Source organism: Xenia sp. Carnegie-2017, unplaced genomic scaffold, assembly GCF_021976095.1.
Source record: "Xenia sp. Carnegie-2017 unplaced genomic scaffold, XeniaSp_v1 HiC_scaffold_23, whole genome shotgun sequence".
NCBI classification, from domain to species: Eukaryota; Metazoa; Cnidaria; class Anthozoa; order Malacalcyonacea; family Xeniidae; genus Xenia; species Xenia sp. Carnegie-2017.
The window spans coordinates 2,246,663-2,274,334 of NW_025813486.1; the positions used below are offsets into that span (position 1 = coordinate 2,246,663).

General features: G+C 34.0%; 1 protein-coding gene and 1 long non-coding RNA gene across 2 annotated transcripts; one reads left to right on the forward strand and one right to left on the reverse strand.

The window, feature by feature from the left end:
- On the forward strand, nt 1-26,494 carry LOC124447669 (voltage-dependent T-type calcium channel subunit alpha-1G-like). The gene is made up of 21 exons (XM_046998636.1): nt 1-227; nt 14,685-14,777; nt 14,875-15,521; nt 15,673-15,976; nt 16,307-16,458; nt 16,793-17,099; nt 17,274-17,438; nt 17,778-18,098; nt 18,161-18,412; nt 18,486-18,554; nt 18,716-18,900; nt 19,304-19,430; nt 19,507-19,635; nt 19,735-20,023; nt 20,143-20,288; nt 22,667-22,776; nt 22,873-23,003; nt 23,143-23,213; nt 23,313-23,391; nt 23,471-23,589; nt 23,970-26,494. The coding sequence occupies exons 1-21, from the start codon at nt 204-206 to the stop codon at nt 24,774-24,776; spliced, it is 4,527 nt and encodes a 1,508-aa protein (XP_046854592.1). The 5' UTR covers nt 1-203; the 3' UTR covers nt 24,777-26,494.
- LOC124447674 lies at nt 6,095-11,614 on the reverse strand. The gene is made up of 3 exons (XR_006948790.1): nt 11,308-11,614; nt 9,352-9,384; nt 6,095-6,265 (listed from the first exon to the last, which is right to left on the reverse strand). It is a non-coding gene; the product is annotated as an uncharacterized LOC124447674 (long non-coding RNA).
- Nucleotides 26,495-27,672: the final 1,178 nt, after the last annotated feature.

Consider the following 27,672-nt stretch of genomic DNA (forward strand, 5'->3'; position numbering starts at 1 on the left):
TGCCAGAAAATAACGGCTTATCTAAATGCAATCCTCATAACTTTAATCCGTACAAGGTCAACAATAAAGTGTGTAACCAAAGTTTCCTTACGACCGAGAACACGTCATCATCACATTGCGTGGACTGGTACCAATATTATACGTTGTGTCGGCAAAGTGGAGAAAATCTCTACTGGGGTTCAGTATCTTTTGATAACATTGGTATGGCAACAGTTGTAATATTTCAAGTAAGTTGAGTTGAAATAAATGTCTTATTAATTTATTTAAGTTTACAAAGATAATCAATGCTGAATTAAAATTCTTTGCTTGGCCTAAAAACATTTTTGACGTTTTCTTTCTTTCGCATTTTGGACTGCGAAAAAGTGAAAAATTCATTAAAACTAAAGTAAAAAGTTTTGTAACATGTATAAATGCGAGACAGAGGAAGGAAAGCACTCGGAGCAAGAGTCAAATTTTGTATATCACGCTTTTGATATGTAAGCATTTCTAAAAGTATTAAAATGTATGCCCTACGTTTTTTCAAGTGCAAATGCTCAAGCCACATAATTAATATTTTTTCGTTAACTTCATTTGGTCGGTCTTTACCGAGAAATGGCAGATCTCTATCTCTTTATACAAACTTTGCTGAATCACAGTCAATTAATATGGGCGCTAAATAATATGATGAACGTATGAATAATATTCTTATGATTGTTACTCCTAGATCATCACTCTCGTTGGATGGTCAGACATTATGTATAAAATACAAGATGTACATTCTTTTTGGAATTGGATTTATTTCGTGTTTCTTGTTCTTGTAAGGTTTGAATATTAAAATGAAACCGCTTGCATAGTATGTTTATTTAAAAGTGAAATGTTTTATGAAAGATTGTTATATGCAGTGCGGTGTTTGAAATTAAATGAAGATATGATCTTCGCACTTTTGCTGGACAATTTAAGCAATTGTCTCATGAACAATTCAGGTTCATGAGACAATTGCTTAACTTGTCCAGCAAAAGTGCGAAGATCATATCTTCATTTAACTTCATTTAAGTGAAATGTTTTGTAAAGCAAATGTAATTGTAAACAGGAATGATAATATATAGCAGTACAAAACCATTTTTAAGTTTAATGTTATATCAATTTGCCTTTAGCTTGGTTCTTACTTCATGACAAATCTCTTTTTTGTTGTGATAACGTCACAATTCCAAGAAACCAAACAACGCGAGAAGGAGCTAATGAAAAAATCGCGCCGGCGATCTCGGACCAGCGTCAGCACGGTATCCTCAAGTTTGACGCAGCAAGGATGTTATACACAGTTGTTGCAATATCTTGAGCATATTTGCCGTCGTTTTAAAAAGTACATTTGTTCCAAGATCAAAATGGACAAGGAGTCTAAACGTCGACGTGTTCCATCTTCTATGCAACTAAAGAACCGTATGGATAATGTAGAATCTATCCATCATCATCACCACCATTACCACTATTGTCACCATTATGTACATCATCATCCATGTCAATGTGAAAATGAGATCACATATTCCCTCAGACTTCAAACTCACCTGACATATCAACAGAACAATCCAGACATCCTTACCTCCAGTCGATTGACCATACATTACAAATGTCATGCGATACATCCGATTTAAAAATTGATCCGCATATTCATGTTAATGCTCAAGCGACAACGGCGCTCTACCAGGATACTGGAGACAACTCATCAGGAAAAATGGTTTCCACAGCAACAACAAATATAAATATTGATGGTGATGAATGTTCAAAAAACGTCATTACGTACAGGTGATGATGACGTATTTTATCATGTAATTGTGATATTTTGATGCTTAAAAAAGAAACTTTGTGTTTTGTAAACAACTGCAAGCTATATTATCTTGTTATGATATTCCGTGTTAAACTGTTTCATCGCTTTTCTTTTCTGTTTTATTCATAGTAAAACCGCTGCCCCAGTTAATGCAATTGCAACAAAGGCAACTGAAAAGACTTTGGAGGTGGCGTGCTCTTGTGCAGCAAGGCATTCCGAGGACGAAAATGTTAACGTGATTAAGAATGCTTGTAATGATTTTATATATTCTTTCGACGACGACGATGTGGATAGCCAAAATACAAAGAAAAAGTGTTGGGTCAGAATACGTAACAATCTCAAAGCATTTGTTGAAAGTCGACATTTTATGACGTTCATCATGGTGTCAATATTTCTGAACACGATAAGTATGGCCATAGAGCATCATGGGCAGGTATAAAATCTTCAAATAGTTTGACATTTTACTCCTGCTAATGAGTTAACTGACCACAAAAAGCATCCAATTTTCACAAGAATAAACTACTTTTGCTGGAACAGCAATAGCTAAATCATTCTTTAGCGAGACTAAATCTCCAGGCTAACTATGTTAATGTTAACAAATTATAAATGTCAGTTTGTCTGCAATATTTGAATACCACAAGTCTTTGATGCTTTGTCTCTTTCAGCACAAAAAATTGACCGATATTTTGGAAATATTCAACGTTATATTTACGTCAATTTTCGCGTTAGAAATGTTGATAAAAATCGCTGCACTTGGACCTTACGGTTATATCAAAGATGCGTATAATCTGTTTGATGGTGCGATTGTCATTGTAAGGTATGAAATTTTTACAATTGCGATCATTTAAACTTTGTTTTGTTTCATTTGAAACACTAAAAATAAAAAATTTCTAATTCAACTTAAATACATTTTCAAGAAATTCTCAACGATGATTTAATATCTTTTACAACGTGTGTTCATGGACGATAAACACAATCGATGGTCTCCCAAAAAATCTTTCTATTTTTATTTAGTTTTATAGATATTTTAGCTGAAAGCGGTACGGGTGGTTTGTCTGTTATGAGATCATTTCGACTATTGAGAATAATCAAACTTGTTCGTTTCATGCCAGAGTTGCAACGTCAGTTGGCGGTTATGGTACGAACTTTAGATAACGTCATGTCTTTTCTGGCGTTACTTGTTTTGTTCGTATTTACATCAAGTATTTTGGGGATGCATCTTTTTGGAGGGAAATTCCAGTTTGCAAGCGAAGATGGTCAGCTGGTCACATCGCGGGATAATTTTGACACTTTATTTTGGGCGCTTGTTACAGTGTTTCAGGTAAAACGTCATACTGACGTCAGTTTTTGTTGAAGATCATGTAGCAAAATGCATGAATAAATCATGAACATTTTTCGACCTCTGTAAAGAAAAGTAACACAAAGACTTCTATTTAAGATTATTATTATTGATAGTATTTATACGATTGATTGATTAAGTTAAGTAAAAATTCTTCTCAAATGAACAAAATGTGTGAGATAGTTCTCGCTGGTCAACATTTCAGAATTATCAACAGAATAAATTAAATTTCGTAGATTCTGACTCAAGCAGACTGGAATGTGGTTCTGTATGACGGCGTCCGTTCTCTCTCATCGTGGTCTTCTCTTTATTTTATATTTATTATGGTCATTGGAAACTTTATTTTATTTAATCTCCTCGTTGCTATCATTGTCGAAGGTTTTATTGATCACGCCGTTGCTGTAAGTTAGTTATTAACTCAACAAAAAATTTTAAATGTTTCAATAAACCTTAATTTTGTAAGTGTCAAAATACACTTGTGCCTGTATTCAAAAAACTCACTTATATTCCCATTTAGCTACTGAGTGCAACATAGAAGTCTTGCTTCCACTAATCTATGACAAACGCATTTTTCCATCAATGGCAAGATTTAATCTATAATACTTCAAACAATAAATATTGTGAAAATATCGATGATTTTGACATGTGCACATACAATCGTCAGGAGTATGATTAAGATTTTAGAATACAGTTGTGAACTATTCATCGTACACTCAATTATTATAATTAATCAAGCATTATTATATTCATTTCAGGAAAACGACGAGCTTTTGCTAAAAAAAGAGCAATTGCAAACGGAAACGTCTCCAGCGTCGTCAAAATTAGGTCTGAATCTGTGCATATCAGAAAAAGAACAATATTTATCTTGCCCAGACCTCCACAAAATGTACCCCAAATATCTCAAACACTCCCAGCAGCTCATCAGATGTTCGTCCGTACCCTCCCAGCCTTGGAACGAATACAAACGTGACAAAACATCTTCACATTTCCAGATTTTACCTTTGAATGGAGTAGAAACAGAAAAAGATGCGAAGAAAGATTACAAAGTACGATTTCAATTTCCTCAAGATGAGGTGAGGTAACAGATCAACACATTTAAACTTGGCAATGTTAAAACAAATATTTTCCAATGCAGAGTACGTCTTTGGTTCTTAAAAGTGTTGAGCAAGTTGAAAATGGAAACGAAACAGTTGACAATTATGCCACGTCATGTTTAAAGCGTCGTCAAGAATGGTCACTTTTTGTCTTTTCACCAGAAAATAAATTTCGTCGACTTGTCGTCAAAATTCATCAGCATCCATGGTTTGATCGCGTGGTATTGTTGTTTATCTTGATAAATTGTATTGTTATGGCAATGGAAGAACCTGGATTGGACAAGAACAGTGAGGTTGTAAAAAGCCAGTTTTGTAATCTGTGTGGAGTTGTTGGTTTGACGTTAAACTATTGATATTTTGTTTTAGATGGGTCAGTTTATTCAAATAATGCAGTATATTTTCACAGCAGTATTTACGATTGAGATGTCAATCAAGGTAAAACAAATTTTTCAAAATATTTTTTTGACTTTGAACCATTTTCTAAATTGGAAATAATTTTTCATTTCATTGGAACCAAAAGTTATTATAATAACAGCTCTGTTAGCAAGGTGAAACCTGCTTTATTGTTGTCAATATGTATGTTTTTATAACGTCAGGTGATATCTATGGGTCTTATTATTGGTCCTGATACATATCTAAAATCTGGTTGGAACATCGTCGATGGAATCCTTGTACTTATTTCATTGGTTGATCTTATCGTTTCCTTGACAACTGACAGCAGCGGCGGAATCCTGGGAATTCTTAGAGTATTTCGAGCGTTTCGTACTTTAAGGCCTCTACGGTAAAACCGCTATAGAGGGAGAGAAATTTCCACTTAACAACCATTAACAAGAAGTACATTTTGTAAAGCCGACATAACTTAGTACCAGACCAGTAACGTAGCCAGCATGCCAGTTTCCTATATAAATACTTTGATGTTTCCTCACTTTAAAAACAACAATTTCTGAAGCTATATTGATCAATATTGCAAATAATCTAAAATTTTCACAGCACAATCAATGATTGAAGCTGGCCACGAGACTGTCAGTGTCAATGAAAAATGTTTCTTGACTATTTACCTCTGTTTTTTTGGTTAAACGAAATGATTTCTGGTATAGTTTATCTTTGCATTGTAAACTATATACAATGTAAAAGTTGTTCTTTTTCATCAGAGTTATAAACCGCGCTCCTGAGTTGAAAGTTGTTGTTGAGACATTGATCAGTTCACTAAAGCCAATTGGAAATTTAGCTCTTATTGCTTCTACGTTTTACATTATATTTGGTATTTTGGGTGTGCAGGTAGGAATGTTTGAATAATTTAGTTGTACAGCATAAAATCTTCCCTGTTCCTAAAATGATAAATTTTCTTTTTTTCTAGTTGTTTAAAGGTAAATTCTATTCCTGTCACGATGCTAAATCATCAGTAAATATAAACAACAAAGATCAATGTATTTCAAACGATGGAAACTGGATAAACAACGTGTACAATTTTGACAACTTGGCTCGCGTAAGTACAATAAATATCATCGAAATTGCCAAGTTTTTCATAATTTAATGTTGACTCGATATAACTGCTGCATTTACTCATAAAACACACCAAGGTATTCTCTGACCCTTAAAGTTTTACAACTGCCTTAAAAAATAAAGAAATTGAGTTATTGCGTTATTTAATGGTTTTGGAAATTGTAATTAGTGTTGCAACAGGATGACTCAATTTGACTCAAACTTTTTTTTGGAAACTTTGACTTAACTAAAATTTATTCTTAAGGATGGCTTTATCGTTTCTCTTTTTAGTAATCCAATTTTTCAAACATTTTTTCCTATTCCTTACAGGCTTTATTAACACTTTTTGTGTTTTCAACATGTGATGGATGGACGACCATATTGTACTCAGGCATTGATGCAGTTGATGTTGACAAACAACCAAAACGTGATTACGCCAAGTGGAATGTTTTGTATTTTATTGCATTTCTTCTGATTGCTGGTTTCATTGTAATGAACATGTTGGTTGGCATTGTTGTTGAAAACTTTAAAAAATGTCGCGATGAGCTGCTAAAAGAACAAAATATCTCTGCTGTTGAGACAGTGAATAGAAGATCAAATTCACCAAGAAATTCAAGTATGTTTTATCAGTTACAACGTTTGTGTTTATATCATTAAAGAAAGATAAATTTCACATCCATCTAACATCAAATCTTTACTAAAAGAACCTTTGAAATATTCTCAGTTTTTTCAGTTTCAGAAATCGCTGATCATCGCATTCCTGAATGGCGTCAGAAACTGTTTCTATTTGTTACTCATGCGTATTTTGATCTAGCGATTGCAATTGTTATTGGTATCAATGTTGTTTGTATGGCCATGGAGCATTACAACCAGCCCAAAGTAAGAATTATCTTATCTCCTAATAAATATTTCAACTCTCTGATAGACTGGGACTAGTTTTATCATGCAATTGTGCTCTTGTTTCAACTCTCTGATAGACTGGGACTAGTTTTACCATGCAATTGTGCTCTTGTTTCAACTCTCTGATAGACTGGGACTAGTTTTGCCATGCAATTGTGCTCGGGAATATTTTCCTGTAAAGCTCCATGCTGTCAAAATTGATTTCTTATCATTATTTTTTGACAGTCGAATCAAGTTTAATGCTGTTGTGTAGATTATTTTGAAGCTAACTTAATGCAAAAACAATAAATTTCCAGAAAATTGAATAGTGATAATGATTTGAAATTTATATAGCATGAAGAAACAAATTGTGAGCGGGCTACAAAGCCGCTGGTTGACTGAGGTTTTTGCTGGCTGTTGTTGTATATTTCTTGAACTATACTCTCTCCTTTCAGATGTTGACCTTGTGTTTACAATACGCAAACTATATATTCACTGTCTTGTTCGTGTTGGAAGCAGTTCTTAAATTAATCGCTTTTGGAATAAGAAAATATTTTAAAGACAGGTAAATACACTTGAATTTGTACTATAGAATGAAAATTAAAAGTCCTTAGTCAAAAATAATGGCTTTTGAGAAAAAGAAAATATTTTTTCTTCTCTTTATTAGATGGAATTGTTTGGATATGTTCATTGTAATCTTGTCAATTGGTGGGATTATATTAGATGAGTTAGCAACATCAGATCTACCGATCAATCCAACTATCATACGTGTTATAAGAGTTCTAAGGATAACTAGAGGTAACTGAAATATTTTATTTACGATTGAGCGCATGTTATCAAGATTTTTTATACAATTAACGCATATAGTGAGTGACATTATCATTTCTTAGTTTCCTTAGTTAGGATTACTATAAATATTTGTTTTTTTTCTCAGTGTTGAAGCTTTTGAAAACAGCAGAAGGAATCCGTTCTTTGTTGGATACCATCGGTAAAGCATTACCACAGGTAAGTAAAAATATATGTCTACAAATTTTTGAAGAAACTTTATAGACTATTTTCATAAAGTTTGTTTAAACTTGTGCATTTAACATTTTTGTTTTTTAGGTCACCAACTTAGGAATTCTTTTTCTCCTTCTTTTTTTCATTTTTGGAGCTTTAGGAATGGAGTTGTTCGGTCGTATATGTAAGCAAGAAGAAATATTTTGATTCTCCTCATGATTGGAAAAGTAAAAAATAATTCATTTCATATTTTTGTTTATTTTTAGCTTGTCAAAAAAATGAATGTATAGGTTTAGATGACAGACATGCACACTTTCGAAATTTTGGCTACTCTGTTCTAACTTTGTTTCGTGTAGCTACAGGAGATAACTGGATTGGAATATTACAGGTGAGATAATGTACGATTGATGAAATTTTGTTGTTATTAAAAACTAAAGAAATAGTGTAGAGCTTATAGACAGTGAGCAAATACTACAAGTCAACATTTTCTTGTATCTTAAAAAATATTCATAATAAGGCATTCTGTTATATGATCTTCATAAAGAGTGTTTGTTAAGTGTAATTCTTTACGACCTTTAGAAAGATTGACGATAAAGCATATTGTTTGATCTTTAAGACACGTGAAGGATGATATTCTATTGAACACTTTAAATTCATTTTCCATAGGACACAATGAGCTCAAAAATATGCAATTCTGGTGAAACAGAGGGATGTGTTATTATCAATAATATTGCTCCTATCTTTTTCTCTTCGTTTGTTCTTATAACACAATTTGTCCTCCTCAATATTGTCGTCGCCGTTTTGATGAAACATTTAGAGGAATCAAAATTGGCAGACTTGGATAAAAATACATTATCTGACGAGGAAGATTCTAATGAAGGGATGCACTCACAATCACATATTTAATCTTCTAATCAAGACAATCAGGTTTTGGAATTTTCTTCTTTACAATGTGAAGATTTTAGTTTTGTTCAGGAAATTTCTCACGCTCTTGTGAGCCCTTCACAAAGATCCATTTCCAACGAAAGATTGAATACAGATCGCTCTGAATTGTTTTTAAAGTGTCCAAATAAAGAAAATGAAGATAGTTATGATGTGTCAAAAGACGAACAAATAACTGACAATGAAGTTTTTCTCGAGAAATGAACAATAAAGAACATTTTTTTATGGAAGCAGAACTCGATGTTTTACGGAACTGTGGCAGAAGATTTCCAGGAAATTTAGAGAACCATGTATTGACTAACACTCTTTAAATGAACGATGATCTTAGGTGAACGTTGTTGTACATTAAAGGATTATGCAAGTACCCTGAGGGATGAAAATGATAGACAGTCAGACAGAGTTAATGGTTTGAACCAGTTGAAGAGTGAAGTATTTCAAAAACTTGAAGTTTTGCAGAGAGTGACAAGATTGATGAAGCAAACATAATACAGATACCAGTACCAGACCTGTCAAATACGCATTCAGACATTTCAACAAAGATTTGAAATGACGAAGGGGGTTCTCGAGGAAGGTTAAAGGGTATCGGATCTGACGAATTTTTGAGCTTTAGGAGATCATTAATTGTACTTGCGGGGCAGTGTACGATGAACAAAATTCATGAGGAGGTAGCTGTGTGAATATTTTAAGCAAACTACTCTAAGGTGAAACAAGACGCCGTGCAAGGATAGACTAACTTTACCTGAAACAGGACGCCGTGCAAAGATTGACTAACTTTACCTGAAACAGGACGCCGTGCAAGGATTGACTAACTTTACCTGAAACAAGACGCCGTGCAGTAAGATCGGATCCTAGTAAAAAAATATATTTTCTCACCAGCAATGCATGATGGGAAGCAACTGGTTTGCCCATGATAAAATATTTTATTGAATAAATTAACAATGAATAATAATAAATTTAAATAGTTAATTCATCGATTTTGCATTTCTAACTTTATGGTCTGTTTTGTCGAGTGCTTAAACAATTAGTGAACTATATTTAAAATAGGCAAATTGATTAAAATAGATTCGATCCACATTTCTCCTATAAAACTCCCCAGAACTAACAAAAATAGAGCTGTACAATAGTCAGATAATCTGAAAGCAGAAAAAGTTTTTGGCTGGTGAATTAAACGAGTATAAAGTCGTTATTATTTTAATAAATTTCATGGTAGAATGTTTAGGGAATTTAAACATTTGTTTTAGATCAAAGTGTAGTTAAACAGAATACGTATCACAGCTGTTCGGAAATTTATTCTCAATATGTTAAAGTGGCTATGAAACGAAAATTCTGCAAGTTAAATTATGTTTGAAATGACTAGAACTTTTGAAATGACATTGTACTTTCTGAAACAGTTAATGCATATCTCTTTTCAATCTCGTGATATTGACGTTTTTGTTATTTCCAATTTATGCAACTTGTGACGTTGTGTTGCATAATGGAGTTCCCACAATGTTTAAAATACTCTTCAGTTTCCTGACAACTTTAGGTTGATACTAGAAGGCAGCATTTTTTACCATTAACCACGTCACAATGAAGGAAACTCTGTCCTTGTGAATTAAAGTATAGGTAAATATACGTAATAATTTACGTTCTATTGCAATGTGACGTCACAAGTTAGATAAATCGCACAAAGCAAGAACCTCAATTTCTCAAGAGTTAAAAGTGATATGCCTAAACTGGTTTAGAATGTCCATTGTCGTTTTAAAATATCTCTTGAATAAAAGTTTTACTCAGATAGCAAAATTTTCGTTTCATACCCACTTTAAAGTAATATGAACAAATAGTTGCTTTGTCTCAAAATTACTATTTTTTCATTAATATTTTCATTATTATTTATTGTAGGATGTAATATATTGCTTCAAGTACGTACAAAGCAAGTATCGTGTTCAACATTATCGTCAAGAACAATCATATATCCACAGTATTTCTTTGTTTGTTGAAACAAACTAGGTGGGGTATGTACGCGGAAATTTGTGCACATGCGTAAGTATCGCTAAAACGGTTCCTCCTTAACAACTAAAAGCCTTAAAGTTGAATACTGTTGTTAGAAATTAAATTGGGATCTAAATTTTTGTCATACAAACCGATGGGAAGATCTAATTATCAATAAAAAACAGTCGATCAAATTTTGACATCACAGACAAGTTAAACAAAGACTTTGTAACGAGAGTCGGTATATTAATAATAATGATATGGTTGACAGAGCAACACGAACACCAACACAATTGTTATTTTATCTTTAAGCTTTGATTGCTTCTTTCTCGTAGTTTTACTGTAAGTTAGATTTATCTTTGTAAAGTCACTCGATGGGCGACATCTAAGAATCTCTCGCAGTTTGGTTGGTGTATTTTCCTTGTACACGAGTGAAAATTATGATTTAAATCAGATCATTGATTAAGGTTATAACAATTTTCTTGACAGTCCGCATGAAAATTTTTAAAGCCAAAAATTATCAAGATCTGACATCAATCCACAATGAATTTGAATCACAGAGCTGACTCACTTTATCAAGAAAACCAAAATAGACTTAAAACAGGCTGCCAACATTGAAGGTTCAAAGGCTTTTTTACGTTATTTATTTAATTGCTCACGTCAGTGAGCTAAATTACAATAAACAATGTGAATGAGTCAAGAGGCAACAAAAAGCCTGTGTTTGGTGTTAAATCATGATGCGATGGTTCATATTCTTGTGAAATAATATTTTTAAAATGTATTTTGGATGTTTTACGAACCGTCTACTTAACACGAACATTATTCAATAAATTTCTGTTTCGTGTTTTCTGTGGACTGTGGTATGAATTTTCTTTGGAAATCCACGCATCGTAAACTTGGCGCCATACGTCATAGGTAAACTTCCGTCACTGCTTTTAAACGTATACCAGTGGCGTGCGGTGACCGAATTTAATAGGCAAGCGCTGGGGGTGAGGTTCGCGGCATCCGTACTCGTTCAGGGTTTTACCGACTTCTTGTTTCAGTCTAGCCGCAGTTCTATCCTCCTTACATCGGTAAATCCAAGAAAGCGCTCCACAGCTTTACCATTTCTTCGCTAGTGAATAAAATAATCACAAAATTTAATAGCGTTCTAGTACATTGAAATCACGTTCAGAGCTCATACGAAAGACTTATATAACGCTAAAGTATTACATGCTACAGATAATATCTTCTACATACATAAATTGCAAGACAATAGGCGCGAAATGTATTGTAGCAGTCGTGATTATAACAATTAAGAACAGCCAGTTTCGCGCACAAAATTGGCACGGTGTGTTACAAACTGAGGCCATGGCGTTGTTTAATGTTTATATTTTGGTATAATGACGTTATGGCAGCGTGTTCTCCCGTTCTTCAAAATGTGTCTGGCACTGACTCGTACGTTTCAGAATATCGGAGAGTCGTGTTTATTATTTAGTATCTTGTACCTTTTATTTTTAGTCATTAATTTACGAATTCAACGACACAAGACTGACAAGAGCATAGTGTTTTGGTCATAATGCTAGTCATACTTTACCACAACACACGTTTGCGTGCATTTCGATATCTCTGCAGACTGCGGCCCCTGCTTGTTTACGCACATTGTGCGCAGAAAATAATAAAATAACCAGTAAAGCACCTACTACTTTGAATTAGAAATCAGAACATTACCTTTCGCTCTCAGTCATCTTTTAATAAACGATAACATTAACGGCGTGAATAATTCGGATGTCCAATGTGTTGAATATACGAATATTGTTCGTGCGCTGATATGTGTTTAAAATGCGAGCGTACAAGACTGTTGACCAATCGCTATCAAGCGGCGCCCTTGCCTTTTCTCGATATTCTTCGAATAAGAAGCCTCCAAATCTAGATTAACGCATGCGCAAATGTTCAAATTGAGCTCCGAAGGCAAGCGCGCTTGCCTTCGTTAATGAATAAAAAATTTTTAAGGTGTATTTAATCCACTTGACTCATCTTACAAGTGTAGCAAAGTGAAACCGAAAACCACGACAGTAAATCGCGTATAAATAGCAAGCATTTCAACTGTAAAGACAATTTAGACAAAAGATTACATTGACATTGTTTAGAACAGAAAAATTTAAACTGATTTTGCTCAGAGATTGATCCAAAAAATTTTTATTCGGTAAAATGCTTAGGCAAGCGCCGCTTGCCTACGCTTGCATGACCGCACGCCACTGACGTATACCAGATCAAGTAATCAATGTATTTGTAATGAATCTTTAAACGAAGTCTACCAAACATCTATACTTTACACTGTGAATTCAGAATGTCAGAGATCCCAAACGTCTCAAGACGTGAGACGTCTATAGAGATGACCCCTTTTCCTCCTTCGCCATCTCCTCCCAATCGACCATGTGATTCAACATCATCAAGACCTTCAGTTCGTCAATCGAATGTCAACTTGGATCAGTTTGAAGAAGTAGCCTTCTGTTGTCTAAAGCAAGAAAGTCGACCAAGAAGATGGTTTATTAAACTTGTCAGTTCTCCGTATCCTTTTGACTTGTGTGGTGTATTTCTTGTCCTGTCTTGTCTTTATTATCAATGTACAAGGTTTAATTATAGCTCAATTATCGTAGAAATTCTTCTTGTAAACTTATGTTGTAAAATCAATTATTTTGAAGAAATTATTTACAAATAAATTGTCTGTTTGATTTTTTTGCACAAAAGTAATTATTCTCCCTTAATTCATTCAAAGATGGTTCGAGCGTACGAGCACTTTAGTGATTTTATTAAACTGTGTAACGTTAGCAATGTACAATCCATTTGACAAGACCTGCGCTACAAAGAAATGTCAAATTCTTGAGATTCTAGAGACTGCTATCTACGCCTTTTTTGTGGTGGAGATGCTGATAAAATGGATGGCTATGGGAGTATTTGGTGATTTAGGATACTTCAAAGACTCTTGGAATAAACTGGATTGTTTCATTGTTCTTGCAGGGTATAATGAGTGCTGGATTAAATTCTTTTGACGTAGACAACAATCACAATTTTAGTAAATTTCTGTTTTTCTGTATATTTTTGTAGAACATTTGAACTTGCCTACGGTGAAGGAAAATATTTGAGTGCTGTCAGATCAGTTCGTGTCTTGAGACCATTAAGAGCAATAAATCGAGTTCCAAGTAAGCTATGAAGAACTACAAAGATTAGTCTTTGAAATTAAAATACGCTTGAGTTTGAATTGTTTCCAAAATTTCAAACTTCCTTCAACTAAATGTACTTAGACGTCAGTCGAATAGAACTTCATACATAAATATTTAACCGTTCTAATTAATTTTATAGTTTTCCCACTGGTCACAGAATTGTGAAATAAAAACATTTGAACTGCTTTAGAAACTGTTTACGATTGCACTCAAAAGGAGACAAAAACTAATTTTGAAAGTTTTGATATTTCAAACATAATTTATCTAGCTCACCGTAACATAGATAAATGAATAAATAAAAAATCTGTTTTTTCTCATTTGCCTAGGCATTCGCATTTTAGTTATGCTTTTGCTGGACACGTTGCCAATGCTAGGCAGTGTTCTGGCAATTTGCTTTTTGATTTTTGCAATATTTGGGATCATTGCTGTTCAACTTTGGCAAGGTCTTTTACGTGCTCGCTGCTTTCCACAGGACCTTAACAGTAGCATCATTAAACAGTAAGTAATTCTCATAAAATGTTATGAAATTTTTATGTCATCTGTTCAAATACTCATCACATTACTCAGTGTATTCTAGAATTCTCGTTCTGACTCCATAAAATATTTCGTTTCTTCAGGTATAATTTGACAGAGTTTTACCGTCCATCATTCAATGAATATTATGTCTGTTCATTGTCAGAAAATAACGGTTTATCTAAATGCAATCCTCATAACTTTAATCCGTACAATGTCAACAATAAAGTGTGTAACCAAAGTTTCCTCACGACGGAGAACACGTCATCATCACATTGCGTGAACTGGTACCAATATTATACGTTGTGTCGGCAAAGTGGAGAAAATCTTCACTGGGGTTCAGTATCTTTTGATAACATTGGTATAGCAACAGTTGTAATATTTCAAGTAAGTTGAGTTGAAATATATGATTTATTAATTTATTTAACAAAGTTTATTAATGATAAGAATATTATACTTAGATCATCACACTCGCTGGATGGTCGGACATTATGTATAAAATACAAGATGTACATTCCTTTTGGAATTGGATTTATTTCGTCTTTCTTGTTGTTGTAAGATTTGAATGAATTTTCATTGAAAACTGGAATATACGACTTTATAATAGAAACATCAAAAAACTTTTCAATTTTTATATCAATTTGGCTTTAGCTTGGTTCTTACTTCATGACAAATCTCTTTTTTGTTGTGATAACGTCACAATTCCAACAAACAAAACAACGCGAGAAGGAGCTAATGAAAAAATCGCGCCTGCGATCTCGGGCCAGCGTCAGCACGGTATCCTCAAGTTTGACGCAGCAAGGATGTTATACACAGTTGTTGCAATATCTTGAGCATCTTTGCCGTCGTTTTAAAAAGTACATTTGTTCCAAGATCAAAATGGACAAGGAGTCTAAACGTCGACGTGTTCCATCTTCTATGCAACTAAAGAACCGTATGGATAATGTAGAATCTATCCATCATCATCACCACCATTACCACTATTGTCACCATTATGTACATCATCATCCATGTCAATGTGAAAATGAGATCACATATTCCCCTCCGACTTCAAACGCACCTGCCATATCAACAGAACAATCCAGTCATCCTTACATCCAGTCGGTTGATCATACATTACGAATGTCATGCGATACATCCGATTTAAAAATTGATCCATATATTCAAGTTACTGCTCAAGCGACAACGGCGCTCTACCAGGATACTGGAGACAACTCATCAGGAAAAATGGTTTCCACAGCAACAGCAAATATAAATATTGATGGTGACGAATCTTCAGAAAACGTCATTACGTACAGGTAATGATGACGTATTTTATTATGTAATTGTGAAATTTTGATGCTTAAAAAAGAAACTTTGTATTTTGTAAACAACTGCAAGCTATATTATCTTGTTATGATATTCCGTGTTAAACTGTTTCATCGCTTTTCTTTTCTGTTTTATTCATAGTAAAACCGCTGCCCCAGTTAATGCAATTGCAACAAAGGCAACTGAAAAGACTTTGGAGGTGGCGTGCTCTTGTGCAGCAAGGCATTCCGAGGACGAAAATGTTAACGTGATTAAGAATGCTTGTAATGATTATATATATTCTTTCGACGATGACGATGTGGATAGCCCAAATACGAAGAAAAAATGTTTGGTCAAAATACGTTATAATCTCAAAGCATTTGTTGAAAGTCGACATTTTATGAGGCTCATCATGGTGTCCATATTTCTGAACACGATAAGTATGGCCATAGAGCATCATGGGCAGGTATAAAATTATCAAATAGTTTGACATTTTACTCCTGCTAATGAGTTAACTGACCACAAAAATCAACCAATTTCTAAAAGAATAAATATTTTTGCTGAAATAGCAATAGTAATATAGTAGTCGTTCACTCATTCATTAGCGAGACTAATTCTCGAGGCTGGCTATGTTACTGTTTATAACATATTATAAATGTTTTGTCTATAATTTTCATAGTACGAAGAGTCTTTGATACAGTGCTTGGTTAGAGAAACCTGGCTTACTTTAGTCCAAATTGTAGATTTGTAAAGTACGGAGAAATAGTGTTTTGAAGAATGTTTGTATCTCTTTCAGCCGAAGAAAATGACGAACATTTTGGAAACTGTCAACGTCGTATTTACCTCAATTTTTGCGATAGAAATGCTGATAAAAATTGCTGCATTTGGACCTTACGGTTATATTAAAGATGCATATAATCTGTTTGATGGTGTGATTGTCATTGTAAGGTATGAAATTTTTACCAGTACGGTAAATAAACTAGCCTGGAAAATCTTTTACGTTGGCATATGAATTACGTTTCTAGGAGTAAAATTGTTTTTTAATGCAAAATTTACAGGAAAAATATTCAATCCAGGTACACGCTAAAACATGTGTTTGACAGTTTCTTAAAGATAATTTAACATACACTTTTGGTTCCTGTTTTTCAAATATTCTTATGTTCACTGAAATCAAAATAACTGTAATGGTTAAATATTGTAAATAGCGAGTTCAAATGTACAGAATGGCTTGTATTCTGCTGTTGATATTTTCTTACAGCAAAATATTTCTATTTTTCTTTAGTTTTATGGATATTTTAGCTGACAGCGATACGAGTGGTTTGTCTGTTATGAGATCATTTCGAGTATTGAGAATATTCAAACTTGTTCGTTTCATGCCAGAGTTGCAACGTCAGTTGGCGGTTATGGTACGAACTTTAGATAACGTCATGTCTTTTCTGGCGTTGCTTGCTTTGTTCGTATTTACATCGAGTATTTTTGGGATGCATCTTTTCGGAGGGAAATTCCAGTTTGCAAACGAAGATGGTCAGCTGGTCACATCGCGGGCTAATTTTGACACTTTATTTTGGGCGCTTGTTACAGTGTTTCAGGTAAAGAGTGTTACAAACTTTCCCTAAATTATGCAACACATTGTAAACCTCATATTTTAGATACCTTAATTCTTTTTTTGTAGTAAGATTTGTTCTTTAAGCTGAATAAAATGTGTATAATACTTTTTGCCGAATATCAATGAGTGCAGTACTTACAATTGGTTTATTTCATAGATTCTGACTGAAGCTGACTGGAATGTCGTTCTTTTTGACGGAATTCGTTCTCTCTCATCATGGTCTTCTCTTTATTTTATATTTATTATGGTCATTGGAGATTTTATTTTATTTAATCTCCTCGTCTCTATCATTGTGGAAGGTTTTATTGACCACGCTGCTGCTGTAAGTTATCTATCAACTCAAAAAATTTTTTGAATGTTTCCATGAACCTTAAGTCGATGAAAAAATCCTTTTAATTAGTCGGTGTTAAAATATACAGTCTATGATATTTCTTCAATAGGAAGAAGGTTTGTCAAATTGTTTATGGGTTCATCCATGTTTAGTTGATTAGACATGAAGCGTTGAAAGAAGATGCTAACATTATTTGGAGTTAAAGTTGTTATGTGTTTTGTTAAAATACTCCGCGATTCGCGGAAAACTTTTTATGTTTATATTTTTCTATTCTACAATATTCTACATTGTAGTAGAATAATAAATTACGTGTTATTTTGTTCATTTCAGGAAAAAGAAGAACTTTTGTTAAAAAACAAAAATTTCCAAGCAGAACCGTCTTCACCGTCCGCAAAATTAGGTCATAATCCATGCATGTCAGAAAAAGAACCATATTTCTCTTGCCCAGACCTCCACACAATGTACCCCAAATATCTCCAACGTTCCCAGCAGCTCATCAGATGCACCTCAGCTCCCTGCCAGTCTTGGAGCAATTATAAACGGGAGAACACCACTTCTTCACAATTTCATGTTTTATCTTTGGACGAATTTAAAACAGAAAAAGATGGAAAGAAAGATGACAAAGTACAATGTCAATCTTTACAAGAAGAAGTGAGTTAGCAAGTTGACATTTTTCAAGTTGATAATGTAACGAAAATCATATTTCATTGCAGAATACGTCTCTGGTTTTTCAAATTGTCGAGCAAGTTGAAAATGAAAACGAAACCGTTGACAATCATGCCACGTCATGTTTAAAGCGTCGTCAAGAATGGTCACTTTTTATCTTTTCACCAGAAAATAAACTTCGTCGACTTGTCGTCAAAATTCATCAGCATCCATGGTTTGATCGAGTGGTATTGCTGTTTATCTTGATAAATTGTATTGTTATGGTAATGGAAGAACCTGGATTGGACAAGAACAGTGAGGTTGTAAAAAGCCAGTTTTGTAATCTGTGTGGAGTTGTTTGTTTGACGTTAAACTATTGATATTTTATTTTAGATGGGTCAGTTTATTCAAATAATGCAGTACATTTTCACAACAGTATTTACGATTGAGATGTCTATCAAGGTAAAACAAATTTTTCAAAATATTTATTTGACTTTGAAACATTTTGTTAATTGGAAATAATTTTTCATTTTATCGGAACCAAAAGTTACTATAATCACAGCTCTGTTAGCAAGGTAAAACCTGCTTTATTGTTGTCAATATGTATGTTTTTATAACGTCAGGTGATATCTATGGGTCTTATCATTGGTCCTGATACATACCTAAAATCTGGTTGGAACATCGTGGATGGAATCCTTGTACTTATTTCACTGGTTGATCTTATCGTTTCCTTGACAACAGAGGGCAGTGGTGGAATCTTGGGAATTCTAAGAGTATTTCGAGCGTTTCGTACTTTAAGACCTCTGCGGTAAAAATAAATTGCGATGGAGTGAGAATTTATCATTTATTTATGATTTATGAAATCATTGTTACTTGAAGTATGCATTAACAACCATTAGCTAGAGTCACATTCTGTTTTACAACAAAGTTTTGATGAACATTTCGATGTTCATTCACTTTAAAAACATTCAATTTGTGAAGCTATATTGATTAGTATTGCCAATAATCTAAAGTTTGCACAGCACAATCAATAATTGAAGCTGGCCACGAGACTTTTAATGGCAATGAAAACTCTTTCTTGACTATCTAGCACAATTTCTTAGTTAAAATAAATGATATATGATTTAGTTTTACTTTGCATGGTAAATTATACAATGTAAGTTGTTCTTATTCTTTAACATTGACAAACGTCTTCGTTTTTTTTTAAACAGAGTTATAAATCGCGCTCCTGAGTTAAAATTGGTTGTTGAAACATTGATCAGTTCACTAAAGCCGATCGGGAATTTTTCTCTTATAGCTGCTACGTTTTTTGTTATATTTGGTATCTTGGGTGTACAGGTAGGATTGTTAAAGTAATTACATGATAGCAACAGCCCAAACTTTTCCCTAACAAACCGAATTTACCTTTTTCTAGTTGTTTAAAGGCAAATTCTATTCCTGCAACGATGCTAAATCATCATTAAAAATAAATAACAAAGATCAATGTATTTCAAACGATGGCAACTGGATGAACAACGTGTACAATTTTGACAACTTGGCTAGCGTAAGTAAAAGTAATGTTATTTAAAATGCATAATTGTTTTCATAATTTGAATCATTGTTATCACAGGACGCAATTTGACGGCTATTCTATTCCTTACAGGCTTTATTAACACTTTTTGTGTTTTCAACATGTGATGGCTGGACGGCCATATTGTACTCAGGCATTGATGCAGTTGATGTTGACAAACAGCCAAAACGTGATTACGCCAAGTGGAATATTTTGTATTTTATTGCATTTCTTCTGATTGCTGGTTTCATTGTAATGAACATGTTGGTTGGTATTGTGATCGAAAACTTTCACAAATGTTGCGATGAACAGAAGTTGAAGGAACAAAATTCATCCGCTATAGAGACTGTAAATACACGATTAAGACCACCAAGAAATTCAAGTATGTTTTATCAGTTACAACGTTTGTGTTTATATCATTAAGGAAAGATAAATTTCACATCCATCTAACATCAAATCATTAGTAAAAGAATCTTTGAAATATTCTCAGTTTTTTTTTAGTTTCAGAAATCGCTGATCCTAGCATTCCTGAATGGCGTCAGAAACTGTTTCTATTTGTTACTCATGCGTATTTTGATCTAGCCATTGCAATTGTTATTGGTATCAATGTTGTTTGTATGGCCATGGAGCATTATAACCAACCCAAAGTAAGAACTATCTCTTTTGTGTTTAGCAATTTGTATTTTTTTAATCATCAAACGAAATTTTTTCTTCCTCTAAAAACTTAATAATTTTAAGATTAATTCTTAAACACTACTTTTTGCCAGTGAAAACTTCCCCTAATTTTACTTTGTGGGTTGAAAACAACACAATAAACTGAAATTTGCACACGATAACCAAATGAATCCACCTTTCCGACGGTAGACATACTTGTCAAACATACGAGATCAATTTAATTACAAAATTCGGACAAACAAATGGTCGGACATTGTATTGTATATGTAGAATAGTGGCAATAAAATGGTTAGAAGATGCTTTTCAGTTTTCGGGCATTTTTGAATCTGATTGTAGTTATTCAGACCAATTATTTATAAAGGCAGAAGTCTTAACAGTAAATATTAACTGTTTTGCGTTAGAAAAAGCATAATGATCAAAGAAAAGCTTGAATACTGGCATGTTGTCGTTAGGTAAAAAGATTTTATGACATAAGGCTTCAATTTAGACGATACAAATGGCTTGGCTTATTAAATGTTATCTTCGTAAAAACTATTATAAAAAAATAGATAATCTCTTTTCTCCACGAAGCCCATGGATGCTTTCGTTCATGATGAGAGAGTTGCATTGTATAAAGAGGCTCTCGTTCATCACGAGAGAGTTATGAGAAAGTTACATTGTAAAAGGTAACAAGTAAGAAACGTATAAACATGCTTAGAGTTGGTTTGAATTATAAGTCAAAACGGCAGAAGTTGTTTGAACCTTTTCAGTATACTTGGATGTTCTAGTTTCTTTTATGAGAAGAATTCTTGTAAAGAAAAAAGACAAATTTTGAAAACAAAAAATCCAGTTTTCGGTCCATGCGTCCCGATACTCCGGGATAGTCGAGTAATAGAGGGTCTCATGTTACTTAAAAGAACCAGATAATCCTTGTTTGCCATGAAGCTCATCGATGGTTTGCTCGTGATGCATGAGAAACAGCAAATGAGAGAATTAAATCAGAAAGATATAAAGCAACAAAAATTGTACAAAACATGTTAAAAGTTGTCTTAAATTATAAGTTTCAGAGAAAGACACAGTGTCAGAAGAAGTTAATTAAAATATTGCTTTGTTTATTTTATGAGAAAAAATAAACAAAAAGATAAAATTCGAAAGCAAAAAACCCCGTTTTCGGTCCATGCTTCGCGATACCTTCTTATATGTAAGGTATTAGAACGCCGCATGTTAACGTTTCGGTAGGAGATTTCGGCCCCTCCACGATATCCTACTTGGGAGATGCAATAGCAAGCTTCCGCCCATCAGACCCCGAGATCACCTGCGTTAGGCTTTGCTCGGGGTACGCAGGGAGAATGCGGCCGTCCCTGAAGTGTGGACCCCTAAGCCACTGCATACTATATCGCACCCAGCTTCCACTGCTAGTTGACATCTACTATACTTAATAGTGGCTTTATATTTATATACCAAAATTCAAAGGCTTACGAAAATTGTGGTATAATTAATGTCACTACTGCGCATGCCCAGCTGATTTCTTTGATAATTTGCGACTAAGTGAGTTAATTGGCACAAATGTAGTGCAAGTACATAAAGTTAGGCGTTGCCATGATTATGAACTATTAGTCGAGTGGACTGCGCAAGCTCGAGTGCATGCGCAGATGATTTCTCTATTAAATTGATACTAAGCATGGTATTTACTTCAAAATCGGTGCTAATAGATTCAGTTGGTCGTTGCCATATAATGAACTAGTGCAGCTAGTCAAGTCGACTGCATATGCTGAAACAGACTGCGCATGCGCAGATGATTTATTACAAAATTTGTGACTGACCAAGCTAATTACTCCATAACCGTTACTAGTACATACAGTTGGTCATTGCCATGACCATGAACTTGGAGAGTTGGTGGAGTTGACTGCGCATGCTCAGATTCATTTTCCATTAATTTACGACGGAGTGAGCTCTAAAATTGGTGTTTGTATATTCGCTTAGCAAATTTTCAATCATGTATTACTGGCATGCTCTTTGTCTTCTTAAGCTTGTTTTGACAAATGCATATCAAACCCATCAACGTTTTGTTACGGCACTTGTAATATCTGTGACAATGTTACTTTTACACATTCTGCCATTACTATTAGTCGTTATGTATTTCTAAAATAAGATTTACAAATTCCCCAAGAGCATCTTCTTTCTATTTTATTACCACTATTCTACATATACAATACTATGTCCGGCCATTTGATTGTCCGAATTTTGTATTCTCATCTCTTATTTTTGACATATTTTACACATCGGAAGGGTGGATTGGTCAAGTCATTGAAGAAGGTTGTTCACTGGCTGTTGTTGTATATTTCTTGAACTTTACTCTCTCTCCTTTCAGATGTTGACGTTGTGTTTACAATACGCAAACTATATATTCACTTTCTTGTTCGTGTTGGAAGCAGTTCTTAAATTAATCGCTTTTGGAATAAGAAATTATTTTAAAGACAGGTAGCTAAATGAATTTGATTTCGTAGAACTTGAAAAATAGAAATCCTGCAGCATTAACGATGGCTTTTGAGAAATATTTTTTCTTCTCTTTATTAGATGGAATTGTTTGGATATGTTCATTGTAATCTTGTCAATTGGTGGGATTATATTAGATGAGTTAGCAACATCAGATCTACCGATCAATCCAACTATCATACGTGTTATAAGAGTTCTGAGAATAACTAGAGGTAACTGGATTAAAATATTTTATTTACGATTGAGAGCTGTTGTCAAGATATTTTATATGATTAACGCATACAGTGAGTGACGCTGTCATTTGTTGGCTTCTTTGGTTAGGGTTACTATAAATATTTGTTTTTTTATCAGTGTTGAAGCTTTTGAAAACAGCAGAAGGAATCCGTTCTTTGTTGGATACCATTGGTAAAGCATTACCACAGGTAAGTAAATATATATGTCTACAAATTTCTGAAGAATCTTTGAAAACTATTTTCATAAATTTTGTTCAAAATTGTGTATTTAACATTTTTACTTTTTAGGTCATCAACTTAGGAATTCTTTTTCTCCTTCTTTTTTTCATTTTTGGAGCTTTAGGAATGGAGTTGTTTGGCCATATATGTAAGTGAAAACAAATACTTGTATTGTTCCCATGATCGGAAAATTACAATTTAATTTCATAGTTTTGCTTTGTTTACAGCTTGTGACAAAATAGAATGTAATGGTTTGGACAGACATGCTCATTTTCGAAATTTTGGCTACTCCCTTTTAACCTTGTTTCGTGTGTCTACAGGAGATAACTGGAATGGGATATTAAAGGTAAGATTATGATCTATTTATGAAATAAAGAGAAAGTCCACAGCTGTTAGAAAGTAAATTCAATTTAGGTAGTACTAAATTGAGTCACTTGCAATAATGATACTGCATATAAACTGACTACTCCATCTAGATCATGCTCTTGACCATTTGGGATCTTCCTAAACACGTCAAGTACTTCTTGGATTTTCCTGTAGATTGATAATAAAACTTGTTCTTATAGGATTTTTATGATTATTAATGATAAAGCATAATCTTGCCGGATCTTTAGAAAGATTGGTCAATTATGATCTTATTAACACCTCAAGGAATATTGATAAGAGGACATTATCTTGTGGGATCGTCACAAACATGAACAATGACATTTTACCTGTTTTCTTTAGGACACAATGAATTCAAAAATATGCAAGTCCGGTGAAACAGAGAGATGTGTTATTATCAATAATATTGCTCCTATCTTTTTCTCTTCATTTGTTCTTATAACACAATTTGTCCTCCTCAATGTTGTCGTCGCCGTCTTAATGAAACATTTGGAGGAATCGAAATTGGAAGAAACAAAATCCGTAAAAAATGAAACCTTAGCAGTATCGACAATATTTCACGAAAAGCATGAAACAGAAGGTATCCAGACTTTTTCTAAACAATCGCAGACTTCATTACGATCGCGAAGAAGTGAGAACGGCATTTTGAAAAAGAAACGAGGGCAATGCGATCCTTATGGTCAGAGGAGATCCATGAGCATGGGAGAATTAGAGAACAACAATGGACGGAATTATATGAAAACACAATATTGTTTTAAGGAAATGGATCTCTTGAGCACAAGAAATTTGGGACAGAGAAAAGTATCTTCGGAGAACGAATTTTCTGATGAAGAAATACATGATTTCGCAACATCAAACGACAAGAAAGGCACCACTATTAAAATCAAAGCAATTCACGATAACGACTCTTGCCAATCAACTGTGAATGCCTTTGTAGTTCATAAAAAAGACACTAGAGACTTAGATAAAAATTCCCTATCTGACAAGAATTATACTAATAAAGGGATATATTCCCGACCACATCTCGAATTCAACAATCCACACAATCAGGTTTTGAAATATCCTTCTTTACATTGTGAAGATTTAACTCCTGTTCAGGAAATTTCTAGCACTCTTGTGAGCCCTTCGCAAACATCTATTGCCAACTAAAGATCGAATGCAGATCACTCTGAATTGTTTTTAAAGTGTTCAAATAAAGAAAATGAAGATAGTTATGATGTGTCAAAAGAGGAACAAATAACTGACAATGAAAATCGTTCTAGTGAAGCGAGCAAAAAACAAATATTTTTTACCGAAGAACAACTCAATGTTCTACAGAACTGTGAAATAAAATAAATTCTACGAAATCCAGAAAACGAAGAGCTGACTGATACTCACAAAATGAACGATTTTCTAACAGAAGAGGTTAGGAGTGAAAATGACAACGTAGTTGATGCATTAAGTATTTATAATAAATCGCTTAAGAAGGATGTGAGAAATTGCAAAAATGAGAAGACTGGGACTCACCAGACACAGGAGACATGTCATGCTGAGAAAACTGGACTCACCAGACACAGGAGACACGTCAAGCTGAAAAGACTGGGACTCACCTAACACAGGAGACATGTCAAGCTGAAAAAACTGGGACTCACCAGACACAGGAGACACGTCAAGCTGAGAAGACTGGGACTCACCAGACACAGGAGACACGTCAAGCTGAAAAGACTGGGACTCACCAAACACAGGAGACACGTCGAACAAAAAATCTCCACAAACATAACGATGAAAACGTAAATAATCAGAACGTCGAGACAAATTATAATGCAGCAAAAAGTGATGGGGAAACTAAACCAACAATGGATGACGTCTCATATGAACTTTGCGGTACATTAGAGGATTGTGCAAGTACCTTGAGGGATGAAAATGTCAGAAAATCAAACAAAGTTACCGAGTTGAACAATTTGGAAGGTGATGAAACGACGAATGTTTGTAAAAAGAACGAAATAACTGATAAAGCAAACAAAGCACAAATATCAGACTTATCAAACGAGTATTCAGACCTTTCAGCAAAGGATTTTTATAACGTTCGGGCATCTCTAGGGAATATAAGGGGTGCTGAATCCGAAGAATTTTTGAACGTTAAGAGATCATTAGGGATCTTGCGGGGTAATAAGGATAAACGAAGTTCATTAGGAGGTAGCTGTGGGAATATTTCAAACACGCTACCTTTAACTGAAACTGGAAAACGTGCAGTAAGATTGGATCCTTTACCTTCAAGAAAATGAGAAATTTACTTACACACCAGCAATGCACGATGGGAAACACTTGGTTTGCACGTGATAAAATACTTAATTTGAAAACACCGAATGAATTATAATATTAAAGTTTTTACTAAGACGTTGATAATAAGATATATGTAATTCGTTAGTTTTACATTTCTGTCGTTTGATACATAACACACACTCCCCCGCAACCAACAATGAATTTGTGCGAGTTTTGAAAATGGGGAAGATTTAATTTGCTATGGTGAATTTTCTCTGTTCATCTTTTTGTAATTAAAATCTCAGTAGTTTATCTCCTGTAATAGAGTCTGAAAAGACAGAGGCTCACCATGACTGATTACAGAAAACAAGGTCAATGTTTGAAAGAACTTAACAAAGCTCTAATCTTTGTCAAAAAATACTCAAGATCAATGTTTGAAAAACATTGATCTTAGGTTTAATATTAGTTATGTATGTGTTAGGCTTACTTGGCTTACTGTCAGGCTTGTCAGCTCAGTTTCAACACGCGTGTCGAGTGACACGCGTGTGTTTTTACACGATAATTGAAATTTGCGCGGGCGGGTTTGAAAATAGCATATTTACAATTAAACTTTTGGCAAAATTTTAGTTTGTTGTGTAGGTATTTTTGTTTTATCTTTTTGTACTTAAAATCTCAGTATTTTATCTACTGTAATGAAATCTCACACTTTAATGGACAATTTAAGCAATTGTCTCATGAACCTGAAGAATTCAGGTGACTCAAAGGGATGTCCGTGATCCCGTTGAGTCACCTGAATTTTTCAGGTTCATGAGACAATTGCTTAAATTGTCCATTAAAGTGCGAAGATCATATCTTCATTTAATTTCAAACACCGCACTGCATATAACAATCTCTCATAATGAAATCTCAATTGGAGATGGTCCTTTTGCTATGTCCCGAAGCTGACACTAACCCAAGAGAGGTTGAAAATGATTTAAATTCTACGATGGATCTCGAAACAACTGTAAATAATGCGTTGAATGGGATGGTAAGTTGTTTAGTTGATGCTCTTTTTCGAAAGTAAATAACCTAAATAAATAAGAGTGTAATTATTTATTCAGCTTGTTACTAAATCTTCATCGTTACCGTCAAAATGAACTGTTCCTCATCACGCTAGATAATAATGCATTGAACGACAATAAAATCAAAGATGGCGCTATACAATACACTAATTTAAAAAGAGGATTGTCAACAGATACGGATTCAAATGAAGTCGATCGTAATTACTCAATTTTACCAAAGCCAAGTTTGATGTCAACTATCTATCGGTTTTTTTCTACATGTCATAAAAATTTGTCTTAATCAGAAGTTTGTTAAAGGAATAAAAACGCAAAAACTGTGATTTTGAAGTACAAAAGTATAGTAAAGTGGGACCGATACCCCCATGAAGCCAGTAGCAAATGATCGATCTTCCGGCTTCAATTTTCGCAATAGATGCGCTATCCAGTCTAATATACAAATCAGTGGTCGAGTCGAATGCGCATGCGGAAGCAGACTGTGCATGCGCAGATGATTCATCTGAAAATTTGTGACTGAGCGAGCTAAGTACTCTATATAATCGGTATATGTTTTTAGCATGCTGTTTGTCATCAACTCATCAACATTTTGTTACGCCACTCGTAGTATCCGTGACAATGTTAGAGATGTTTTAATTTTTCTCCGTAACTTTGTATCTGCATATTTTGTTCTTAAACGATGCTCTAATATTTATGAGAGATATTATAATTCTTGGATTAAGCAAGAAGAAATAATTGAAAAGGAAACT

Bases quoted from the DNA above. Each gene is read 5' to 3' on its own strand.
- LOC124447669 (XM_046998636.1), top strand. From the start codon at position 204: ATGGCAACAGTTGTAATATTTCAA. The intron at 18,555-18,715 runs GTAAAACAAATT...TTATAACGTCAG, and splicing joins CGATTGAGATGTCTATCAAG to GTGATATCTATGGGTCTTAT. The intron at 20,289-22,666 runs GTAAGAACTATC...CTCTCCTTTCAG, and splicing joins AGCATTATAACCAACCCAAA to ATGTTGACGTTGTGTTTACA.